The 23,656-nt window shown below is 42.5% G+C and overlaps 2 protein-coding genes across 5 annotated transcripts in view; one reads left to right on the forward strand and one right to left on the reverse strand.

Annotated features, from left to right (window-relative positions):
- Positions 1–3,698, reverse strand: part of LOC308559772 (uncharacterized protein) — a gene marked incomplete at both ends in the record, with an annotated part of 19,945 nt that extends 16,247 nt beyond the window's left edge. The window contains 2 exons of the mRNA XM_081142861.1: positions 2,250–2,306; positions 3,587–3,698. Coding sequence (XP_080998987.1) covers positions 2,250–2,306; positions 3,587–3,698 — 169 coding nt within the window. The remainder of the gene's footprint in view (positions 1–2,249; positions 2,307–3,586) is intronic.
- SLC19A3 (solute carrier family 19 member 3) lies at positions 2,313–13,912 on the forward strand. Of its 4 annotated transcripts, XM_081142504.1 has the most exons (7): positions 3,673–3,742; positions 4,501–4,607; positions 5,496–5,647; positions 6,732–7,560; positions 9,210–9,402; positions 11,872–12,013; positions 12,802–13,912. In XM_081142504.1, the coding sequence occupies exons 3-7, from the start codon at positions 5,498–5,500 to the stop codon at positions 13,006–13,008; spliced, it is 1,521 nt and encodes a 506-aa protein (XP_080998630.1). In that variant the 5' UTR covers positions 3,673–3,742; positions 4,501–4,607; positions 5,496–5,497; the 3' UTR covers positions 13,009–13,912. The 4 variants fall into 4 exon arrangements, with proteins under 4 accessions (XP_080998631.1, XP_080998632.1, XP_080998630.1 ...); XM_081142505.1 differs by lacking the exons at positions 3,673–3,742; positions 4,501–4,607 and adding an exon at positions 2,313–2,699; XM_081142506.1 differs by lacking the exons at positions 3,673–3,742; positions 4,501–4,607 and adding an exon at positions 2,471–2,680.
- Positions 13,913–23,656: the final 9,744 nt, after the last annotated feature.

Consider the following 23,656-nt stretch of genomic DNA (forward strand, 5'->3'; position numbering starts at 1 on the left):
TCTCCCTGAATCTTCTAGAACTTAGCATCAAGGAGTATCTATTCTCTGTCATCTTTGGAGTCCTATCTCTATTTGGAGAAAAGATAAAAGACCACCATATATTATCAGCATTAGGAGGCGGGAACAGAGACACCCACATTGAAAATCTATTTATATTATGAGTTTAACAAAATAAAGTAGTGATAGCTAATATTTCATTTTATCGAAAAGTTTACTTACAGTGAACTTTTTGTTCATTTGTATTATGCATGCACTAACTTTCTCCCACTTGTATGTGTCTGTAAAAAAAAGAAAAAAGCAACCCTTTCTTAATAAAAAGTAAATATTTTCTACTCTAATGTGTGTCTGTTCTATAAGATGTGTCCCCTCCCATGGGTGGAGGCAATAGAGCAAAAGGCTTGGGATTGGTTTCAGTTAATGAATGATGGGTCCTACACTTTCCTATACTGGGTTTTACAAAAAAGACAGACATTGGTCTTCAATGTCATTGAGGGGAATTCCTATGCTCTACAGATGCTCTCATGATGTCTAAGTCTGCAACCGAATTCTGGTCGTAGTAAGTGCTGACAGCTCCTCGCTTTACTCCAGCATTCCATGTCATTCGTTTCTCTCATTCACTCGGCAATTGGGTGAGGACTGTATCGGGCCAGGTATGCAGCCAAGCGCCAGAGGTCTAAAGATAACCAAGGCTTTGCTTCAAAGCGCTGACCTCCGAGAGATAAACAGTCGATGACAATACAGCTTCCCCAAGTCAGATTATTTTTCCCTGGTCTACCTTTCTCTACGCCTACATCAAGGATTTTAATAGATTTTTGTACATTATTGGAATCACATTATTAAGGACCAACATAAGAGGTTCTCGATTCAGTTTCTGGGCAAGTCGACCAAGTGAATGGTGTACGCTTCCCACAGGGCTTTCATGTGGCCCCCGAGCAGCATCTGACACAGCTGACCGGGGACCCCCTCTCCGTCCAGGCCCCCGGCTTCCTCACAGCTCCCTCGCCTCCCTTCGCCCTCACTCCTGCTCCTCTCCAGCCTCATCTGCAGGTCCTTTCCCAACGCTGTCACCCCAAGGCTCAGCCCCTGGCCCTGTTCCCCACCATTCTGCATCATCTGACCGCCGCCTTGTTTTCTTTTCCATAGCACTTAACACTTTCTAACATACCGTGAAATCCATGAGTTTATCATGTCCGTTCTATAGTGTTACCTCCACCCAACCCCATGTCCGAATGGAACATCCATTCTACAAAACAAAGCCTTTTCTCTCTCTTGTTCACTGACGTATCTCAAAGACCTAGAGTGGCCTCTGGCGCATAGTACGGTATACTCAATAAGGAGGGTATTAATGAATAGGTGATTTTTAAACTCTTTGAATTATAGAAAATGCCAGGCATACACAAAAGTGGACAGTAGTTCAATAAATTCCTAAGAACCATCACCCAGGTCAACAATTATCACCACACGGCCCACCTCTGGTCATCTGGCATCACCCACACCCCTCCCACCACTGGGTCATATGGAACCGAATTTACACCTCATGTCAACTCCTCAGCAAATAAGTTTACTTTTCAATGAATGAATGAATTCCTCGTCACCTCTCTTTGGTGTAGACTATGAGATATCAAAGAAACACAGAAGTAAACTTCTCAAGGTCCAAATTGAGGTTTCTTGGCAAGAGGCGTGGAGAAAATCGTGACGCCCTCCACTTTTAAGAAAATGTCACAGTGTTCTCTGGGAGGGCCCTGAAATGTATAAAGGCATCTGCCCCCCCGTAAACAGAGCATTCCCACTCCAGAGGTGCAACATGGGGATTTATCGGCAGATTTCTGCAAATCATAGGAGGATCTATTCTCAAATAGATCATTCAAACAATAGAACAGGGAACCAGGCACCCAGGCAGGGATTTTAATCAATCGCATTTCCCCATAGCAGCCCTTAGAAACCAAGCAGTGTTTATCTGGGTGGAGAGGGATTTTCATTTCCACCAATAGCTAAGCATTTTTTAATTCCATTTTAACCAATGTAACCAATGAGAACTTTATAATGATTTTTTTAACCTCTTCTTGATAAAAAGTATTTAGCACATGAACTATTTGTATTAGACAATTCTCAAAGTGCAGGGAAGCCGCTCCCAGCCCACCACCTTTAAAGAAAATACACAATAATTAGAAAGATTGGCACTGGAGCCAAGATGCCCCAATAACAACAAACAAACAAAAAATCCAGGCTTTTCCCTTCATTACTCTTACCTCTTTCTGTGTCAGTTTCTTCGTGCACGGTACAGGGACCAAAGCTGTGTCTCTCCCCTGCGTTTGGGGAGAAAGAAATGGGTTTCTCCGAGAGGGCATACAGAAGTAGCCGGGCATCGGTTCAGGGCGCCCCGCCTGGACTGGGCGGCGCTGGCTCCCCGCCGGCTGCTGTTCAGGCCCGTCCTCGCCTTGGGCCTGGAGGGGGCGCGGCCCCTGGACGGCGGACTCCGGCCTGCAGACCAGAGCTCCGGGCGCCTGCACCCCGCAGGCTCCGAGCGTCGGGCGGGGCCTCGGGCTCGGGCTCGGGCGCGCCCCCGCCCCCGTCCCCGCGCGCGTGGCTGCTCACGAGTGGACGGCCGAAGATCGCGGTCCCCCGGGGCTGGTTGTCCGGGGACCTGAGCCACCTGGCGAGCAGAAGCCCCCTTCCCTAGGTGAGAGTGGCCCCGGGAGGTGAGTTCATTGGAGAAATGCATCATCTCTGGGCCGCGGCCCTCCCCCTTCCCCAGGGTGGGGAGCGCAGGTTCGGCGGGTTCGGGTTCGGGTTCGGGTTCGGGTTCGGGTTCGGACCGGCCTGGATACGCTCGGAGCCGCCTGCCTCCCGCCCGCGCCGGGCGCTCTGGTCCGGCCGCGCGCGGACTCGCCGCAGGTGCGCGCGGGCTCCCGGGCAGGTGCGCGCGGGCTCCCGGGCAGGTGCGCGCGGGCTCGCCGGCGGGTGCGCGGGTCGCTCGCAGCCAGGACCCGCTGCAGGGCCGCCGTCCCCCATCCCCCATCCTCCGCTGCAGAGAAGCCTCAGCGGGAATTGCAAATCCCCACCGAAGACCCGCGCGCGAGAAAGGGGGCTTTGACCTTTAGGGACCTGGGGCTCCATCGAGAACTCCTGTAACGGAAACGAACGGAAAGCAGGGCGCACAGGGAAGGACACACACCCGACCCTTCAGATCACCCGTAGGGCCATGACGGTGGAGTCCCTGCTGCTGCTGATGGTAGGCAGAAGGTTGAGCTTGTACAGAAGCAGCAATGTTTTCTAAAGACACTCCTAGGGACATCTGAGCACAGCAGGGTCTCCTAAGGCAAAGGGCGTGTTTTCATCAAGGTACATGTTTTAAACAGAGCAAAACACGACTGAATTCCAATGTTTTTCTTCAACCTGCCTCAAGAGTAGCTGAAATGGACAAAAACACTAATTTTGTTCAGTCGTTATTGGTTATAGGCCAACAATAGTGACTCAGGGTTGGGAGATGCTAAATGCAATTGAAGCCTAAATATTCAAAGATAAATGTGTTTGGCCTGTTGCCCCTTCGCAGTCTAGGCGACACTATGGACTGTGGGTTACGTACCGTCCTGAAATGACTGTCTCGGAGCTGCGGGTGCCCAGCTGTGTTCATTCTGGTTGAATTTCCCATGTGTGCCTACGTGAGGATGGCGAGAAGGCAGCTGTGCTGAGCACATCCTGTGTGCCAAGAACCAGCTGGAGCAGTCCCTGAAACAACCTTGTGAGATGGGTGTAATTAGTTTTAGGAGGAGGCTGGGAGAGGTTAAGTACCTGCACAAACAGGTGGAACAGGAGGAGCATAAACTTGAAACTCCAGTCCTGCTCTTTCCCCTGGGCCACATTATCCACAGAAAACCCAAGCCTGGAGAGAAAAACACCAGGCCTAAACCTGGGAAGGTCTGTGGGGAGGTGTCAAAATATTAAACCTGGTTTGTTAATTTAACAGCGACTAGCAGATCATTTATATTCAGAGGAATACATTGGAGGTTGTTTGGATAGGCTGGAGGCACAGTGAACCATAACAGGCATTAAACAAAAATTTCTGGAAAAGAAAAAGTCTAAGTCTCTTACAGATATAAAAATGAACACTTAGTAAAGGTTTTATTAACTCATTAATCAGGAAATCGGTAAGGACGTTCCAACCAGATCAAAGAAGAATCCAAAGAATGGGTACATGTATAGATCGGGATACTACAATGCAGGCAAAACTGGTTTTCCATGTGGGAGAGGGGAAGAGGGATGTTGCTTCATTGGACAGGGCTCTTTTTATGGCTAGACACCAGAGTGATGTCACGTTGTTATCTGTTACTGCAACTGACAAAGTTGTAAAACAGCTCAAACGATGGGTAGTTTTCCCCTGAAGGAGAAATTTGGCCTCACCCTCCACCCCTCCACATGCACCCACAGCGCATTTCAGTGGGTAGATGCGGGGAGGTGACTTTCTACCTAGGCAGTCCACCAGTTTCATGGTTTTGCCAGGTATATCCCTCCCGGCACACCTGAGGCTCGATTGACGCAACCATAGACATACAGAGGATGAGCAGTCTGGGACAGGGGGATTAATTCATCAGCAAGGTTTCATGAAGGTAAAAAAAATGATGGCATATATGATAAAATGGAATCTGAAGCATGTACCTATTTTGAAGATCACTTGTATCTACTCTTTCAATGGTGTTGACCAGCGATTTTCAACCTTTCATCTCGTGGCACACATAAACTAATTACTAAAATTCTGCAGCACACCAAAATGTATATTTTTTGCTGACCTGAGAAAAAATAGGTTATAATTTTGACTCATTCACACTGGACAGCTATTGTGTTGGCTGTTGTCATTTTTTTATCTGACAGTCTAAGAAGAAAGAGGTCAGTGCCCCTGACTAAACAGTCAGGTGTTGCATGTTTTAAACATTCTTGCAGTTGGCCCGAGTGGCCCAGTAGGTTGAGCTTCGCCCAGTGCACCAAAGTTTGATTCCTGGTCAGGGCACGTGCCTGGGTTTCGGGTTTGATCCCTGGGTCCGGAATTTCTGTGTAAACACGTGCCATACGGTGTGATGAAGATCTCAGAGCCTAATAGAAGGCTTCATCAACTCAATCTAGGTTCTTTTGGGTTTGACCTCCTGGAAATACGTTGCCTACCACATGCACAGTAATAACTCATAAGCTGATGTTTTCCTTACTTTCAAACATTTATTGGCCCCTTGTTTACCAGTGGTTATTCACTACCACGTGAGTGATGGAGAGCACCGAGGTGTGACCCCCACGGCACTAATGAATAAGAGGTTCATTGGCAATGGAGGGTTTGACCGGCTCACCTGTGGAATATTCGAGAGCAGTTATCCATCACACCCATCCAGTTCAGCTGCAGAGGGATGAAACCGCCATAAAACATTTGGAGAGACTCGGTTTTTCATTTCTCCCAAGATGCCAAAAAGAGTAAGCATCCATTAACACTGGCTTTGTTTCCATCTCATCAGCCATGGATTGTCTCCAAACTTCGCCCAGCCACTCCTGGACTTACCCCACTGTCATCCTCTGCTTGTATGGGTTTTTCTCCATGATGAGACCCTCAGAACCCTTCCTTATCCCGTATTTGTCTGGACCAGACAAAAACCTGACCACCGCGGAGGTAAGGTAATATCCATACGTGTCTTAATGTGTTTTAATTTCACAGGACTTGAAGAAGGACATAGACAGGGCTTCATTCAACTTGAAATAAGATTAACACACTGACTTCAATGAATCTAATTTTCATGGTATTTTTTTATTTAAAAGAACTGTTCAAACTACTCTTTCCTCCTCACCCTTGCAAAAAAAATGGGAAACCAAAGTAGATTACAGGCATAATAAGTATTTTAACTTTTATAGGGTTCTAACATTGGTCTTACTTCATGGGAACCTTCCATCTCTCCATTGATTCTATGGTACTGGGCTCTCCATTGATTCTATGATACGAATTATAAAATAAAATCGCTGCCAGGCACTAACTCTAGTCCTACTGAACTTCCAAGCTGATGACGTATAAGCGGACTCTGATAAAAAATGTTGCATTTCTTTAAGACACTAAGTCAGTTTGTCTACCAGCATTATCTTGCCCAGAAGGCTAAGTTCTCTTACTTAAAAGATCCACCCCCTTTTATGTATATATAACAAGTGCATCAAGAAAATGCCGTGACCCAGCTGGAGAATTACCTTGAGCTAGTTTTATAATCTCCAGCCAGAGCTATGAGAGCTCTGCAGAGGGTGTGGCTTCACTGGGAAGACTCACTGATGCTGGTTTCCTTGGCGATGACATTGGGTGACATTGGTTAATAGAATTATATAGGTTTCAGGTGTACAGTTCTATGGGAATGGTATTTTTTTAAGAGCCTGAAAAAACCAGAAGTGTCCGTTGAGCGGTTTTTAACTGATTTACTCAAATGGACATATTATCTAAACATAATATAATATGTTCAGATTGTACTTGTATTCTCCTACAGAGATGCACTTAAGTGTATAATTTTTTTGCAGGGCAAGGAGAGCCCTGTTTTCTTAGTGGCTTTCATGAAACTCTGTTTTCCTTTCTTTTTTCCATAATATGATGAATATCCTGATTGGATACAAAATCTGATATCGCACAAGAGCCGCGTGACTTAGTCTGCGTGTGGCTAAGAAAGGCATTCTTTCTATTTCCTGGTGCCGCCTGGTCACCGGTGCGTGTGTCGCCCTCCCAGATGACCAACGAGGTCTTCCCGGTGTGGACATACTCGTCCCTGGTGCTCCTGCTGCCCGTGTTCATCCTCACCGATTACCTCCGCTACAAGCCGGTCATCCTGCTCCAGGCGACCGGCTTCATCGTCACCTGGCTGCTGCTCTTGTTTGGCCAAGGAGTCACAGCCATGCAGGTGGTGGAGTTCTTCTACGGGACGGTCACCGCCACCGAGGTGGCCTACTTCGCCTACATATACAGCGTGGTGAGCCCGGAGCACTACCAGAAGGCGAGCAGCTACTGCAGGGCTGTCACGCTGGTGGCCTACACGGCGGCCTCGGTGCTGGCCCAGCTCTTGGTGTCCCTGGCCAGAGTCTCATACTTTCACCTCAATGTCATATCCTTGGTCTCTGTCTCTGCGGCTTTCCTTTTCTCCCTTTTTCTACCAATGCCCAAGAAAAGCATGTTTTTTCATGCAAAACCCAGGAATGTAGTTCAGAAGTCATCGAGCACGAACGCAATGTTGGATGAACCCCGCGAAGGGGCCGCACCCCGCTGCAGTGAGGAGAAGCCCGCTTCGGAAATAGCCACCACTTCAGGGAGCCTGGGGGACGACCGGCGGAGGGACCCGAAGCCGGAAAATGTCGCCCTGAGAGTTTTCGTGCAGTGGTTCCAGGATTTGAAGGAGTGCTACTCCTCCAAGCGACTTTTATACTGGTCCCTGTGGTGGGCTCTCTCCGCAGCAGGTTTCAACCAGATTTTGAACTATGTTCAAGTCCTGTGGGACTACAAGGCACCGTCCCAAAATTCTGTCATCTATAACGGGGCAGTAGAAGCTATCGCAACCTTTGGAGGTAAGCGTACCTTGATTTTCCTTTGATGGGCTACCCCATTAAGTTCATTTTTCCAGGTGCTAAACTTCTCTGTGGTGGTAAATTAGCTCTGTTCAGGGAGCATATTTTTTTTTTTAGGAAAGGAAGGCACTGGGAAAAGAAAAGAGGAGCGTGACACTTCCCTTCTATTTGTACAACCAGTGACCCAGACTCAGGATTGAGCACCAAACAATGAAAGTCTAGCCAGATTCCTAAGATTTCATTTCATTATCGGGAAAAGTGCTAATAAAGCCCCCCTGTCCTTCTAGAATTGTTTTTAATGTCAAAAGGCAAATATATATCTTGAATATCAGTAGGAGTTTTTATTAGTTTAGAAAATGAGTTGAAATATGAAGGCTTCTAAATTATCACTAGAAGAGTTTTGTTTACTAAAGAATTTGATTTAGCCAGTGCCCACCTTTAGAAATTCTAGGTTGTTCACCAGAAATGTTCCAAAGTCACTTTCCTCTGAGATTTAAGTGAGGGGAAGATACGTGAGAGTCAGGGTTCCAATATCAGGGGGAAATCTGCCTTTGAGCTTTGCACTGCGATAAATATTTATGGCCTGTAAATGGAAACTTAAATGTCACATGAGACTTTGAAGATATTTTCTAGGAAGTAGGAGATTTCCACACCCTCATTTTCAAAAAGTTTCAGAAAACTCCAGCGGTTCTGTTTATTATTGTCTCTCCTTTGGGAGACGAGCTTAACTGCTGGAAGCCAGCCCTGTGCCAAATGCTCCACCGAGACTGTTCTCCCTCAACCAAGTTCTAGGGGGAAAAACAGGTGTGTTTTCCTTTGCAGTCTTTCCTAGAGCAAATGTGAAAAAGTTAATTAATCAAACGTCAGTCATTTGAAACATGAATACCTCTCACTTTGTTAGAGAGAACCGTAATTGCTAATCCTAATTACAGTCAATGATTAAACCTCAAACTCTATGAATCACTGTAAATCTGTTCACCCAAAACCTCAAGTCAACTAGGCCAGATCTGAAGATGTTAAGATGGGACTATAATTAAGATTAATAAAGATTAATCATATTAATAAAAATTATAATGAATAATTATAATATATAATCATTACATAATTAAGATGTAACATAAATATATATAAATAATGTAAATATAATAAAATATAAGTATGTAAATATTAATAATAAAGACTAAAACTTACTACCCAGTGCAACACATCTGTTACCCATCCTTGAGAAAAACTTACTATACAAATGATAAAGAAAGGCACACCTGGGCGGGCCAGGTGTACCCCCAGAGCAGTGGTCTCCCCTTCCGTCCCCGCTCTTGCGTGCTGGATCCAATGACTGGGTTTATGTCTCACTTCTCCCCACTCTGTCGTGGTCAGGAACCTTTCTGGCCCTTCAGCCGAGCACAATGCTTGGCATTAGACGATGCGAATTGTAAGTGTGGCAACTAAGTGACTGAAAGAATAGGAAGTCAGAGAGAAGCCACAGGAAGGCGTGGTTGAGAAAAAACAGATCCACGTGGAGGTGGATCGCGCTAGTTTCACACATTCTGAGAGCTGTTAGAATGACCTGAGGCCTGAGGTTTTAGAGAGCGTGTGACGTTCCCCGCATGCAGGGTCACGTGTGATCTTCCGTACCCTTTCTTCGCCAGGGGCCGTGGCTGCCCTTGCAGTGGGGTATGTGAAAGTCGACTGGGACCTGCTGGGAGAGCTGGCCCTGGCCTTCTTCTCGGTGGTCAGTGCCAGCTCCCTGTTTCTCATGCACTACACAGCCAGCATCTGGGCGTGCTATGCCGGCTACTTGATGTTCAAGTCCAGCTACATGCTTCTTATAACCATAGCAGCGTAAGTATTACCAACCATTCTGTCCGCTCCTAAAACTGAGCCATAGTCTCTCTCCTGTGGTCTTCTAGTACCTTCGAGAACTTCAGAAGGATCTTAATCAATTGCAATATGAAACGTTGACTACTTCATATTAAAGTAGGCACAATTAAGCCATCTTTTTATTTCACTACGTGCTGTCTGAATATTACTAAGAGTAGTCATCGAGGAAGGAAATTCCTACCTAGAGGTAGGTCTTGGTGGGTAGTCACATCCCAGGCAACTTTTTCAGCAAAAGGTTTATCTTTGCCTTAAGCAGGCCCTGTCCATTGTTTCTGTGCATCTAGGTTAACACACCTTTGCCCTCAAGAGAGCACATACTCTCATTAACTGCCCTGTAGCCCAGTCCCCGCCTTGCTCTCTCCCACGTCCATGCATTCTTCTTTAGTTTCCTCCTTAATTTCAGATGCATGAAAGAAGCTGCAAAAAACTGTCACCCTCTGGAGCACTGGAGATCTTGCTCCCAGGCATACGTCATCAGTTCGGCTCAAGTAAACTCTTATAAAAATTCCCAAAAAAAGAAATCTCTGTAGGTTCATAAACCAAGAGCGATGACACATCGTCAGGTTATGATTTTTTATTTCAAGCATTTGCCATAACAAAGTGTGATGCAACCTGATTCGGAAGAATTCAGTTTAGGCTTCAGCCCTGATTTCACTTGGTTGCTTGAGTAGTTCCAAGCATGCACTTGAAACAAAATATTCCCAGCGAGTTATAAAAAGTTGGATACTGAAAAATGTAGATGCAAAGATTATAGGAAACTAAAGTCCAGAGATCATTTAAAAAAGCAATTAAAGACGTTTGGTTCCACATCTACGCACAAAGGAAGCTGATTATAGAGGAAATGTGCTTTACTGGTAACCAAAAAGATAAACATTTTAATTTAAAATCACATGAAAAAGTTAGATACAAAGCTTTATCAAGTTTTGTTTTTTAATTTGTGAAAAATGTTTGATAAGCAACTGACAAAACACAGAAATACAAGCGCCCTGGGAAAAGATAATGAAACAAAAGAGATGAAACTTGTTAGCAAGGTGTTTTTTTTTCACTGAAATGTGTCAGTTTAATGAATCAAACTCATGCGTCTTGAGGTGTTTTTTAATGTGAGCATTTTGTTAAGGTAGGATTATGTTATTTCCTTCACTGTACGGGTATTCAGAACACAAAGGTTTTACCTGGATTCTGGGGAGAACTCTAAGTAACATACATTTGCTAGTCTTTCATGGTGTTTTGTTATAAGATTTCAAAATCTATATACTTATTAAAAATTAATTACAGACTCAGTTGTACAACCAGTCATGGTCTTGGTCTTCCAAAGAATAATTCACCCCAAACTTTGAAACGACAATACAACAATTGACATTAAAATGAGTAACTCTCCAAAAAATTCTTTGGATTGGGTGTTGCTTGTATTTTTATAAAAATTCCCTGTAAAACAGTACCTAAAATCATATTGCATCCACTATACTCTCAAGTTATGAGAACTTAGAACATTTGGGTTTAATTCCTGGAAGTATGATATTGGATAAGAGGAATTTTGCCATATTTTCTTTAACTAATTTAATTAAGCCTTTAACTATATTTTTAAACTCCCTTTCTTTTCTCTGCCTGATTGTCTATACTGAGATTTAGATAAGGATTGCTGTTAACAAGAAATAAGCCAAGCAGAGAAAGACAAATACCATGTGATTTCACTTATATGTCCAATCTAATGAACAAAATGAGCGAACAAAATAGAAACAGGTCCACAGATACAGAGAACAGACCAACAGCTGTCCGACGGGAGGGCATTGGGGGCCTGGGTGAAATAGGTGAAGGGAAAGCTGTATAAATCGGTAGCTGCAGAGTAGTCACGGAGATGTCGATGGGAGCATAGGGAATATAGTCAATAATGTTGAGATAACTGGGTATGGGCCAGGTGGGTACATGGGGCAGTGGGGGGACCACTCTGTAGAGTACATGGTTTTTAGGCCACTTTACTGTACCTCTGAAACTGGTGCAGAATGATATTGAATGTAAACTGTGGTTGAAAAATAAAATAAATAAATGTTTTAAATCCAGAAAAAAAGACAGTGCTTTCTCTTTTTTTAGTTTTTTAGTTTTAATTACAGTTGACATACAATATTACGTTAGTTTCAGGTGTACAACATAGTGATTGGAAGTTTATGTAACTTATGAAGTGATCACCCAGTAAGTCTAGTACCCATCTGACACCATCCACAGTTATTACAATCTTATTGACTAAATTCCATATGCTGTACTTTACATCCCTGGGACTGTTTTTATAACTGGCAGTTTGCACATCTCAATCCCTTCCCATCGCCTCAACCCCCACCCCATCTGGTAGACTGCTTTCTCTTTTCTAATTTGTCCTTTAAAGCTAAGAATCCCATGTGTATTCTTGTTAAAAACGTATCCTCTGTTCAATGACAGCTTTCAGATTGCAGTTAACCTGAGCATGGAGCGATACGCCCTGGTGTTTGGGCTCAACACCTTCATTGCTCTGGTGATTCAGACCATGATAACGGTGATCGTGGTAGATCAGAGAGGCCTTAACCTGCCCATCAGCACTCAGGTAAGCTGCAACACTTCTGTCTGGAGTTGGTGGGAGTATAGAATAACTAGGTAATCTCAAAGGAGTTTTCAACCTCACCGCTGCCAATATTTAAATCCAGTTCTTCAGCGAGGCACATTTTAAAATAAGAAATTCCTTAATTATCAGCGTAACACACCAAGTAGTTCTGAGCAATAATCACAATAGGTCAGCATTTTCCTTTGGCTCCTAAAACATCATTGGGCAACACGTCATTGCGCCCCCATATGTCTGCTCCTCCTCCTACCATCTAGTTCCAAGGTTTACTGAAATTCAACTAGGAGGGCCACCTGGCAGCAGACCTCTGTTCCCTGCTCCCTGCTCCGCTGAGGGACTTAAAATTAGACCAATCTCACATTTACATATGGATCTGAAAAAAGGGGAACATAAAGTAGACATGTAACTTCAATGTCTAGAATTCATTCTTGGAGACATACATGCAACATTGCCCTATCCTCCAAACATAGGCACATAGATCAGTGGGATTTACTGTTTTTCTGCTATTGGCAGTGTTAGCTAGAGCTTGTAGCAAGCCTCCCTGGCTCCAGAGCCCACACTCTGAGTAACCAAATTGCTTACACTTTCACACCAGGTTGTTCTAGGTATGAAAGGAGGGAGAAGGAAGGATTGTGCAAATCCAAATGCCCCATATTGAGATCCTGGGTCTCCATTACCCCATAATCCATGCAAATCAACAGCATCACGATGAATAATCAATCACAAAGATGGTCAGATTTTATGTGTGTCTAATTCTATTTGTTTTTCTACAGTTTTTAGTTTATGGGAGTTATTTTGCCGTTATTGCTGGAATTTTCCTTATTAGAAGCATATACATTCTCTACTCAGCGAGATGCCGAAAGAAAGTGCAGAGCTCGGCTACAAGTCAGAATTCATATGCGCCACACACCCAAAGGGACCAAGGAATGTCATCAAGGGAACAGCCCTCTAATCTTACTTCAACCACTACAGGCTCTTAGGACTGTGCTGGCCACAGTCACTGGGTGCCATAAATTGACAGTCTTCACAAGTCTGGATTCTGATGAACCTTTTCAAAATCACAAGAGAATCTCAGCTTTAGACCAGGTATCTACAGGCCCAGCTGAACTGGATGCAGTCGACAGGACCCATTAATCTCAATGAAGCAACCCATGTTGGGACCCTGGTGAACAGCAGTGACTGAAAAATTCTGGTTGTGATCACTTGTAAGGACACACAAATGGCATGGAAACAAATCAGCCATCCTGGAGTGGATGGTCCCCATTTGTGAGCACAAGTACTAACTGGACTAACCTTGTTTCTTGGCTTAGATATTTGTTTATCTTACCAAAACAGGCAACACGTGGAACCTTTTTTGTCACATGAGCCATGTTCCTTTTTCTTCCACTAAGTGTATTTCTATATAACACAGTTCTCTGAGAGAATTACAAGGTTTGGTCCCATTTCTAAGGACTCCTCTTTAATTCTGATAACATAGCATTATGAACAAGCTTCTAGTTGATAATATCACCATTGGATTTTTTTCATGATAATTTTTCACTCTGTGCTCTGCTGAACTTTGTTGTTGAAACTCTACCTCAAGAATAGCTCCAGACACTCTTGTGTGTCCACTGAATGACATACGTGTCAATTCCTAGTTGCACAAGGAGAGCAGTGAGCTTTCTTCCTTTCATGACCCCAGATAGGTGTTTTAATGCTATGTCAGTGTAATGTCTGTTTAAAACAGAAAACTTAAGTAGAAATTTCCGGGGGTTTCTACACGTGTTCATAAATAAGAAAACACTGATGGGGGAGGGAGGGAAGCACCTAATTTTTAAATGGCAGAGATTGTGTTAAATAAAATAATGTGTGCAAAAGTATTAAAGTCTTTATAATTTTCTGATGAATTGTGCTGAAAATTGTCTGAGCTTGTCTGCCCTTTGAAACTTCAATAGAGGACACAGTGAGTAGTATGCCACTGGGAATAAGGAATGCTGATTCAAGATATGTGTTTCAAACACGCTTTTCTCCAAATCCCAAACTTCAATCATCGGACTAAAAATTCGGCCCAAAAGCCAACACATACTTAGTGGAGGAAACTAATGATAGTCCTATTTAAGTCAAAAGCAAGGAAGAGATGACCACTATTATCCTTTTCATTTAACTACTGTACTAGAGATAGTAGCCAACACAATTAGACAAGCAAAAAAAAAAAAAATTAGGAAGAGACAAAAATATTACTATTCCAGACGCTACAAATATACACCCAAGAGACACAACTAAAAATTGAGATAGTAGTATAGAGGGTCAGTATACAGAAAGCAACAGATTTCATGATTCAACAATCATTTAGTAAAAGACCACATTTATGGTAGTACAAAAATAATTCAAAAACAATTAAATGTAATCTATTTAATAACTATAATTGTATAAGACATGTGAATATGCCTGAAAATACTTATGAAGATTATGAAATAGCACCTAGACATATGGAAAAACTTACTTTATTCCTGTTTAGGAAAAAATATATATGAAGACATCAGGCTTCCTAAATAAATCTGGAAGTTAAATCTTATGCCAGCAAAAAAAAAACAACAAAAAAAAAAAACATGTTTCTTTTTCCAGAACTAGTAAGGCTGATTCTAAATTTTATTTGAAAAATTAACAAGGAAGAACCAAGAAAATGCTTTTTTAAGTGGCAAATAAGATAAATTTTACAGAGAACAAAATCTTACTCTGAACTCTTAGTTACAGTAACATAGGATCATAAAGAGACAGTCCAATAAAACAGAGTAAAAAATTCTGAATTAGTCCCTAATTCATATGGGATTCTAAACTATAATAAAAATAGCATCTCATACAAGAGGGAAAAATTATGGAATATTTAGTAAGATTGGAATAACTTTTGTTTCAAAGGAAAAACTAAGTTGGACCCAAGAGTGCTAGAATAGCTCTATCAATATGTAATGTATACATATCAACATGTAGATGTAAAAAATGAAACTACAAAACTAGAGGAAAACATGTAAGAATTATTTTACAACTGCAAACCTTTCTAAAGTAAATCTTAGAAGTTAAAAAAAAAATGAATTGAAGCATAAAACTAAGCTTACGCATGGACGGAAAAAAACACACACTATAAGCAAAGGGGAAAAAAACCATAATAATTTGGAGAAATTATTGCAACTCATCAAAGCTACTTTCCCTAATTTATAATGAACTAATACAGGTTGATAAGAAAAAGATCAACAACCGGATAGAAAAGGTTGTGAACAGAGAATTCCGAGGAAGGGAAACGTAGATGGCTCAGACATGTAAAAGATGCTAAAACTAACTCATAAGAGAAATGTATATTAAAATGACAGTGAGACATCATTTTTAGCTATCAGACTTGGAAACCAATCCGGAAGTGTGACAATACATTTCTTCTCTAGGAATGGGTCAAAGGGTATTCTCAAACATCGTTGGGGGAAGTGTAAATTAGCTTCATTGCTGCAAAGAAAACGTTGGCATTCTCAAAATTACAAATATGTGTATCTGTCCACCTATAGATTTCTCTGATAGAAATACACACTGCCAATGAGCTTGCATGCCTGGTAACTAACTTGTATGAAAGGGTTTCCATTACATTATTGTTTCCAAGAATAAAGTGCAAGATAATAGCAAGACTTGGGATGAAGAGTTGATGCCAAAGAGTTTGATGACTGAGGAAGAGAGATCAGGAGGTCAGTAGACAGCAGCATCCAGATACCCACATTTCCATCTAAAATACCCACCGTGGTCCTACAGTCTGCTTCCTCCTCCAGCAGTCCTCAATGCATAAAGAAAGGCTCTGAGGAATATTCTAGAAAAGACACCCTGTAACTTTATCTCACCCAATGTTTCTGAAAGGATTCAGTCTCTCAGTGCTATTTTTATTATTAATAGAATTCAGGCTCGTTGAACACACTCTCAGAAACACTGGACTCAGGAGCCAACTCATCTTTCAATTCTGAAGTTATCAGTAATGGGAGATGAAATCACGGGCACCCCTCCCTGGCCAGGTGGCTCAGGTGGTCGGAGCATCACCCTGCTCACCAAAAGGTTTCAGGTTGCATTCGGGTCAGGGCCCGAACTGGCAGCCCATTGATGTTTCTCTCTCACATGAATATTTCTCTGTCTCCCTCTCTCTGCCTTCCTCTCCCTCTAAATATCAATTTTTTAAAAAGTATCCTCAATTGAGGATTAAAAAAATGATAAAATATATATTTTTTAAATCACATGCACCCAGAGCCCCAGCTCTCAGCTAGCAGGCCCTGACTTTAAAAAAAGGGGGACTGGAGAGAGAACAGCTTTTAAATGTATTTTTATCAGCAGAACCTTTCTTCCATATAAATTCTTATATGAAATATGAACAAACAGAACAGATTAAACAAAGATGGGTGGGCTGAAGCAGTAGTAGTTTATTTGGACAAGCTGGTCTGGATTTATCCTGAAGTCCATCTGCTCTCTCTCCCCATGTGCTTGTGATCACACTGCCCTCTGGTGTCTAACCTTCAAAGAAAATAAATCTAAAATGACTGCAGAAATCTCTCCATTCAAACTTGTAGCCTAAGAGTTGCCAAGGACAGCATTTACTAAGCAGTGACTCTCACAGTGAGGTCCCCAACCAGCGGCATCAGCATCACCTGGGGACTTGTTAGAAAAGAAATTCCCCATTTCCCTGTCTCCCCGAGTAAAGTGGTGAGACACCCCACTATTGGTGTTTAAACAAGCCCTACAGATGAAGAACAAAGTCTCAACCCATCACCCATGGGTGGGAGTAGACATTTTTTTGTACCATATAACTTTCAATTAAGAAAAAAAATAGGCTTGGAAACAGCCTCTTGGACACCAAAAGTTCATAAACAGAAGAGTTTCTATACTTAGCATTTGTTCAGCAGTTTTCACTTCATGTCATACTTTCAGACTCAATGTGCATTACATCCATTCCAACACCACCCCTGGAAACAGTTTCTTTATAGCACTGCCATGAATCCTAAAAGAAGGTTCTAGAATGCACCTAGTCATCTTTTCTTTAAAATAAATGTCTGGGGTAATGATGCTCAGAGTCATTCTTCCGTTATTCCATGCTCTCTGTGTCCTTTCTGGCCCAGGCTCGTAGTGTTTCTGCTGGTATAAAATTCTCAAAAACCTTGTCAGTCTCCCACACAGTTCACAGTGGTCCAACCCATCAAAAAAGATCCTCCATGGAGCTTAACCCCATGTCTGTTCCTGGTTTCTGCTGAGTTGGTTGATTGACTCCCTCAGCCACACACCTAATTTCATTAGCAAATGATTGTCCAGCCATACCCGTGGCCAGATTTCTAAAGTAACTATCTGTATAGGCTGAGAATCTTCCAAATCATTCAAATGCTAGCTCCTTTGCACCTTGCAGTTTCTTTCTCCAGTAATTTCTCCCCTCTCACATATTACTATGAGCAGCAAGGAAAAGCCAGGCTGCACCTTCTGTACTGTTTGGAAATCTCTGAGCAAAATATTCAAATTCATTGCTTACAAGTTCTACTTTCCTCCCTACGATAGAATATAACTCAGCCATGTTCTCTGCCAATTTATAACAAAAACCACCTTTTCTCCAGTGTCCAATAACACGTTCTTCCTTTCCATCTGAGACCTCACCATGACCATCCTTACCCTTCATATTTCTAGCAACATTCTGTTCACAATGAAAGATATATTCTGTAAGATGTGTTCTCTATTCTCTATAGCTCTCCTCTCTTCTTTCCAAGCCTTCACCAGAATTGCCTTTAATATCCATATTTCTACCAACAATCTCTTCAAGGCATTATAAGGTTTTCTATCAAGTTCCTCAAAACTCTTCCAACCTCTACTCACTATCCAGTTCCAAAACTACCTCCCCACTTTTAGGTATTTGGTACAGCAGCACCCCACCTCAAAATTGGTATCAACAATGCATTAATTTTGGGTGCAAGGGAAACATGCCATTGAAATGAGCCCCTACTCCTAGCTCATAGCATCCTAGTAGCAAGATGAGTGATGTGACTGTTGAAAGTGAACTAGAGGAAAATCTGAGCAATCACCATTGAAATGATGAGGCTACCTGGTCAGTGTGCATTTATTAACCAACACTGCTGGTTAGAAAGGGCAGGGCAAGGTTCAGGCGGAAAACTCATTTAAGTAATCTGGGTAAAAAGTACTCAATACTGAGTCACGATAAGCTGGAATATAGAGATTGTGTCCTTTCAATTCTTTTAAAAGTACATAAAGAAAATGTTCATTAATTAGGCTATTTAGAGAAGAACCTAAACAAATTAGTAAAGCTTCTGAGTGGAGAGTGTGTGTGTGGACAGCATGTATTTTGAGCAGAACCTAACTGAACTGACCGAACGGTCCCCATAGGAGAAGACTGTAAAGATTTGATCAAAGGGCAAATAGGTGTGATTTATGATTTTTCTTATGTAAGTTAATATTTACAAATGGTTTTCAGACAACATAATTCCTTAACAGTTTTCCTTACAACTTTACTTAAACTATAAATTTACTTTATCAGTTATTCATTATTTTTCCCGGGGGTGTAAGTTACAAGGTAGACAATGTGGTCAATAATACTATAATAGCCACATATAGCGCCAGGTAGGTACTAGAATTATCAAGGGGTTCACTTCGTAAATTATATAGTTGTCTAACCACTATACTGTACACCTGAAACTAATGTAAAATTTAAAACTTGAAAAATAATCTTGACGTGAATTATACATTTTGTACTGATTATCAATCATTCGGATTAGCTGGGTCTGATATTATGAGCTTTTATTTTATCAACAGTTCATTGGTCCTTGTGATTTCCTGGGTCTCGGACACTAGGCCAGGTTCTCAAATGAAGACTGGGAAGGCTTGGCCTTGTGCTAGGCAAGCCCTCAGTCCCCCACTAACCTCATTGACCCCTCCCAGGCCATCAACTAGACCGCTTTTTCTCCTTTTAATCAGCAGGACCCAAAGGCTAAAGAATCTGGGTAATGTCAGCCAGTTACGATTAAGTACAACAGGGGAAAACAAAAAAATTTGCTAGACCACATCACAGTAATAGTTGGGATATTTGTTAAGAGCCACCATGCCTGGCAGTCAAAAACAGCCAGGGCCGGGCCCCGGGACCCCCCGGCTGAAACTATGTTGGCCTAGACCAATGTTCTGAACAGAAACCCATAGCTTTCTTTTTATAAAAACTGAATTTATTGGGGTGACATTGGTTAATAAAATTATATAGGTTTCAGGTGTACAACTCTATAATCACAGTTTTCGATGTACTCAACTTTCTTTTGAAAGCTAAAGATTTGCATTTTAACATAATTAGGGGGAAATAAGAGCATTCGTTTGGTAACATTTTAACTGATTTTCCAATGACCTTTGAAACAACAGGTTAAAAATTAACTAGAAATTACCACCTGCTTGAAATATTAAAAATGGCACCATTGGGAAAAGCTGGGATTGTAAATTCAGTATTTCTTCTTTTTTTTATAGCTATAACTCCACCATTAATTTTAAAAAGTGAAAAATGGTTTTGAATGAGAAAAAGAGCTCTAAGAAGGAGTGTTTTTACCTTTCTGGCTGAGTTCTTTGCTCCCTTCCATCTCAGCAGAGACCACATAATCCGGGAATCCGGGACTCCTCTCGGTTTCAGTTTTCCCAAGGAGCCCTTGGGTTTCCACAGGGCACAAGGAAAGCCATTCAGTTCAGGGGGGCTGAGCACCAACAGAGAAAACAAAGACACGCTGCCTTCTTCGCAGTGAATGAAGCTACCAGCAGGGAGCAACCTGGGGGCCGCCCTGGAGGAGGGAAATGCCCTTCAGGAGAATCTGCTGCAGCTGCTTCTTCCTGAGTCTTTTCCTTGGGCTGGTGGTGGATTCCAAAACCCAGTCACACCGACCAACCCAGCCATTCTCAGTTCAACATGCTACTTACACACCGGCCACCAACACTGGGGGGGGGGGAGGGAAGCAGAAGTTATTTCCGACATAAAAACCTGAAGCCAGGGCCTCTTTGGAACCAAAGTGCGGCGTGATATTCATCCACACCAGTGCCTGAGACACGGATCAGAGGGGGGATTTGAGAATTCCTTGCTACAGCCTCTGTTATTTTATTATTATTATTAAATTCCTTGATTAATAGAATCATATAGGTTTCAAGTGTACATTTTTTTTCTTTTTTTGTTAATCTTCACCAGAGATCATTTTTCCCAGTTTTTTTCAGAGAGAGTGGAAAGGAGGGAGGGAAGGAGAGAGAGACAAACATCCACGTGAGAAAGACTCATTGACTGGTTGCCTCCCACACACGCCCCGACTAGGGCCTGGGAACGAAGCCGAAACCCCGGTAGGTGCCCTTGAGCGGAACCAAACCCTTGACCTTCAGTCCACAGGCCACACTCTAACCACTGAGCCGCCGGCCAGGGCTCCAGTGTACATTTCTGCGCTACAAGATCTGTATGTGGCACTGTGTCCACCGCCCAAACACCACCTCTGTTAGAAACTGTCCTCTTTGACTCTACATTTTATAATCAGAAGCCTAAGAATTACTACTTCCTAAAACTTTCAAAAACTGCAATGGATCTGACAGTGAGAAATCATGAATTTTTATAAAGTATGCGATCATTTAATACATCACTCTGCCGGGGAAGCTTTCCAAAGAATGTTCCCTTTCATTGCCAGAGGGTCTTAATGGCTTGTCCAGGGTCACATGGCATGAGAGGGTGGGTTAGATATTTGAACTTACCTACAAAACCCGTGTTCTCCTCACCAGGAAACCCTCCTTTCCCTGTCCCCGGTCTATACTGAGGAGCCTACATGTTCTTGAGAATCAAATCATAGCTTGTGGTTCCCACTCCAGAGAACAACCTGAGAGAGCGAGAACACCTGGGACACACCTCGTCATTATTTGAATTTCTCTGGTCAGTTAGAAAACCCTGTTGGCTCCAATGGCTGGCTTATTTTCAACGAGAAGCTCCAGGAGACCTGTGCTAGGCTCTGGGAGACAAAGCTGAATCCCTGCTCCCAAGCTGCCCCCAGGCTGAGCGCATGCCCAACCTTTCGGAGCCCTCAGCACTGTGGATGGCATCGCCCACGCTTACCGACTGGCACTGCTCTACCGTGACTGCTGCGTGCAGTCCTCCCAACGTGGGTAGGTGTTACCATCCCCATCTTAAAGACGAGAAATCCGGGGTGGTCGAAGGTCACCCTCTTGTAAGTAGCAGAGAAGAATTTGGACCTGATTGACCCCAGGGCCCTGTCCTTGGCTGACAGGCCCTGATGTCTTGCCAGGGCTGGAGTAATTCCCATGAAGTGAGGAAGGAGAGCTGCTGGGGCGGGTCAGGAAGCTTCAGGGAGAAAACAGCCGGTGACTGAGTGCGTGAGGTTTCTCCTGGAGCTGTTGATTGCCTTTCTTTTATTTTTATTTTTATTTTTATTTTTATTCTTTATTTTTTTGTAGTAGGCTATTGAGTTTTCTTTCTTTTTCATGCAATGTATAGGGGTGACATTGGTTCATACGATAATATGGTTAATATAGGTTTCAGGTGTGGGTTTCTGTGTTACAAGAGCTGTACATGATAAAAAAAAAAAAAAAAAAAAAAGCTGTGGGACGTGTACACAGTGGAATACCATTCAGCCATAAGAAAGCATGAGCTGCTACCCTTTGCAACCGCGTGGATGGACCTGGAGAATATTATGCTTTGATTGCCTTCCTAAAAGAGGGTCTTTGTCTTTCCCTAATCAGCCAACCTTAAGGCTTATCACCCTGAAAATAACTTCACTTTTCAATATTAGCAACATAAAATGGGGAAAAATAGGAATGGGGTGGGGCTCAATATCAATCCTAAAAAATACTTCTAAGTGTTGTGTTTCAATTTCACCTATGACATGGCATTACCTAGATGTCTGTGTAATTCTTGTTCTGAAAATAGGTATTAAAAGCAAAGCAAATCACCTGGGCGACTGACTGTTCAAATTAATTGAGGCTTCTTATGCTAAATCAATGTTCTCCTTGAGTTTGCTATTTTGAGAAGGCAAGGGGTCTGTCTGCTCTATAAATCTTTACTCCCCAAAGGCTATTTTATTCACCATTCTAAAATGCTCATTAAAATGAATTTCCAATCTACCAATATCTACATGGTAATAAGCTCAGGATGAGTATGATGCTTACTTAGCAATTACGTCTGTTGGAAACTCTCTTTCTTATCTGAATACCACTAATTTTGTCTTCTGCCCAAGATTTTTGCCTTAGGAGAAAGTTCCTGATTTTTTTTTTTTTTTTTTTATGTGAAAAGCTAAATGAAAGTGTGATTAACTTCCCCAAGCAATGCTTAAGAGAATTTTTTCATCAGTGATCCCCACCATTCCAGCCGAAATGAAACTTAATCCCTTACTAGTGTTTTTAAGTAAATCATTAATACTCTCTTCCATCAAGAACCCAAAAGAAGAGACTCGGGTTCCTGTGTTTTGACCTGTGATGTATTTTCACTGCCACAGCATTTCCCCCCCATTTTTAAGACTGAAAGACAGAAGGAACATGAGGGAGAGAATGCAAGTTTTATAAAAAGAAGTCAGGTGGATTGATGACCAGTCTTTTTACTTGTTATTTTTGTTTTTGTTTTGTTTTGTGTGTGTGTGTGTGTTTGGTTTTGGGTTGTTTTTATTTCAACAGTTGAACCATCCATGAATTGTTGGGGAACTTCGCCAAGCCATTCCGAGGTTTTCCCCACAGTAATTCTCCACTTCTTTAGATTTTTCTTAATGACGAGACCATCAGAGCTATTTTCTGTACCTTAACAGGACCAGATAAAAACATAAGCCTCAGTATGGTAACTTTACTAAGTGCTTACCTGAGATTTCAGTCTTTAGGTCCAATGTCAGAACTTCTTACAATCTCAAATGTGAGCAAATGGGCTGTAATGATTTTCATGTAGAAAACAGACACCCTTTGCTACCAAAATGAGCAGCATGCAAAGCAACCTTACTTGAGTCTTTCACTTGTACAAAAATAGACTCCAGGACTTTGCTGTTTATTATCATTAACCCAAAACAAAGCCATCCCTGGCTCTGAGTACAAATCTCAGAGAATAGTAAAGATTTTGAGGGGAAGAGGTTACTGAAAAAGCATGTGGAAAATCCTCTGAAGATTTCCCCCCTCTTTATTTATAAACAGCAAGGCTGTTTTTAACTTTTAACCAGGTCACAGGATCTAATCCTCAGAAGCCTACTAGGCAGTAGTTCTCAAAGTGTGGTCCTTGGACCAGGGCTCCAGCATCATCTGGGAACTTGTTAGAAATGTAAGTTCTCAGGCCCCACCCCGATCGATTCAATCTGAATGTCTGTTGTTTAGCAAACCCTCCAGGTGAATCTACCTGACCGCCCAGCTGGCACCTCAGTGGTGTGCACATTGACCTGCCGAGGTGAGCCAAAGGGGAGGGTGGTCAGGTTCTTCCACTGCAGAAACACCCTTTTTAACCTATGGCTCTGACTTTGAAGAAGAGTGAACTCCTATTAAGACTCATGGGCAACGGGACTTGAGCAGCCCCGGGTTGCCCTGGAAATAGTTGGGTGTGAAAGATTCATGTATGTGTTACAGGCTTCTCCCAGCCTCAGCAGATTCTGCAGATCA

Source organism: Miniopterus schreibersii, assembly GCF_964146895.1.
Source record: "Miniopterus schreibersii genome assembly, chromosome: 7".
NCBI lineage: Eukaryota > Metazoa > Chordata > Mammalia > Chiroptera > Miniopteridae > Miniopterus > Miniopterus schreibersii.

Excerpts from the sequence above, each read along its gene's own strand:
- SLC19A3 (XM_081142505.1), top strand. The coding sequence starts at position 5,498 with ATGGATTGTCTCCAAACTTCGCCCAGCCACTCCTGGACTTACCCCACT. Across the intron at positions 5,648-6,731 it reads AAAACCTGACCACCGCGGAG|ATGACCAACGAGGTCTTCCC; the intron begins GTAAGGTAATAT and ends TCGCCCTCCCAG. Across the intron at positions 9,403-11,871 it reads CTTCTTATAACCATAGCAGC|CTTTCAGATTGCAGTTAACC; the intron begins GTAAGTATTACC and ends GTTCAATGACAG.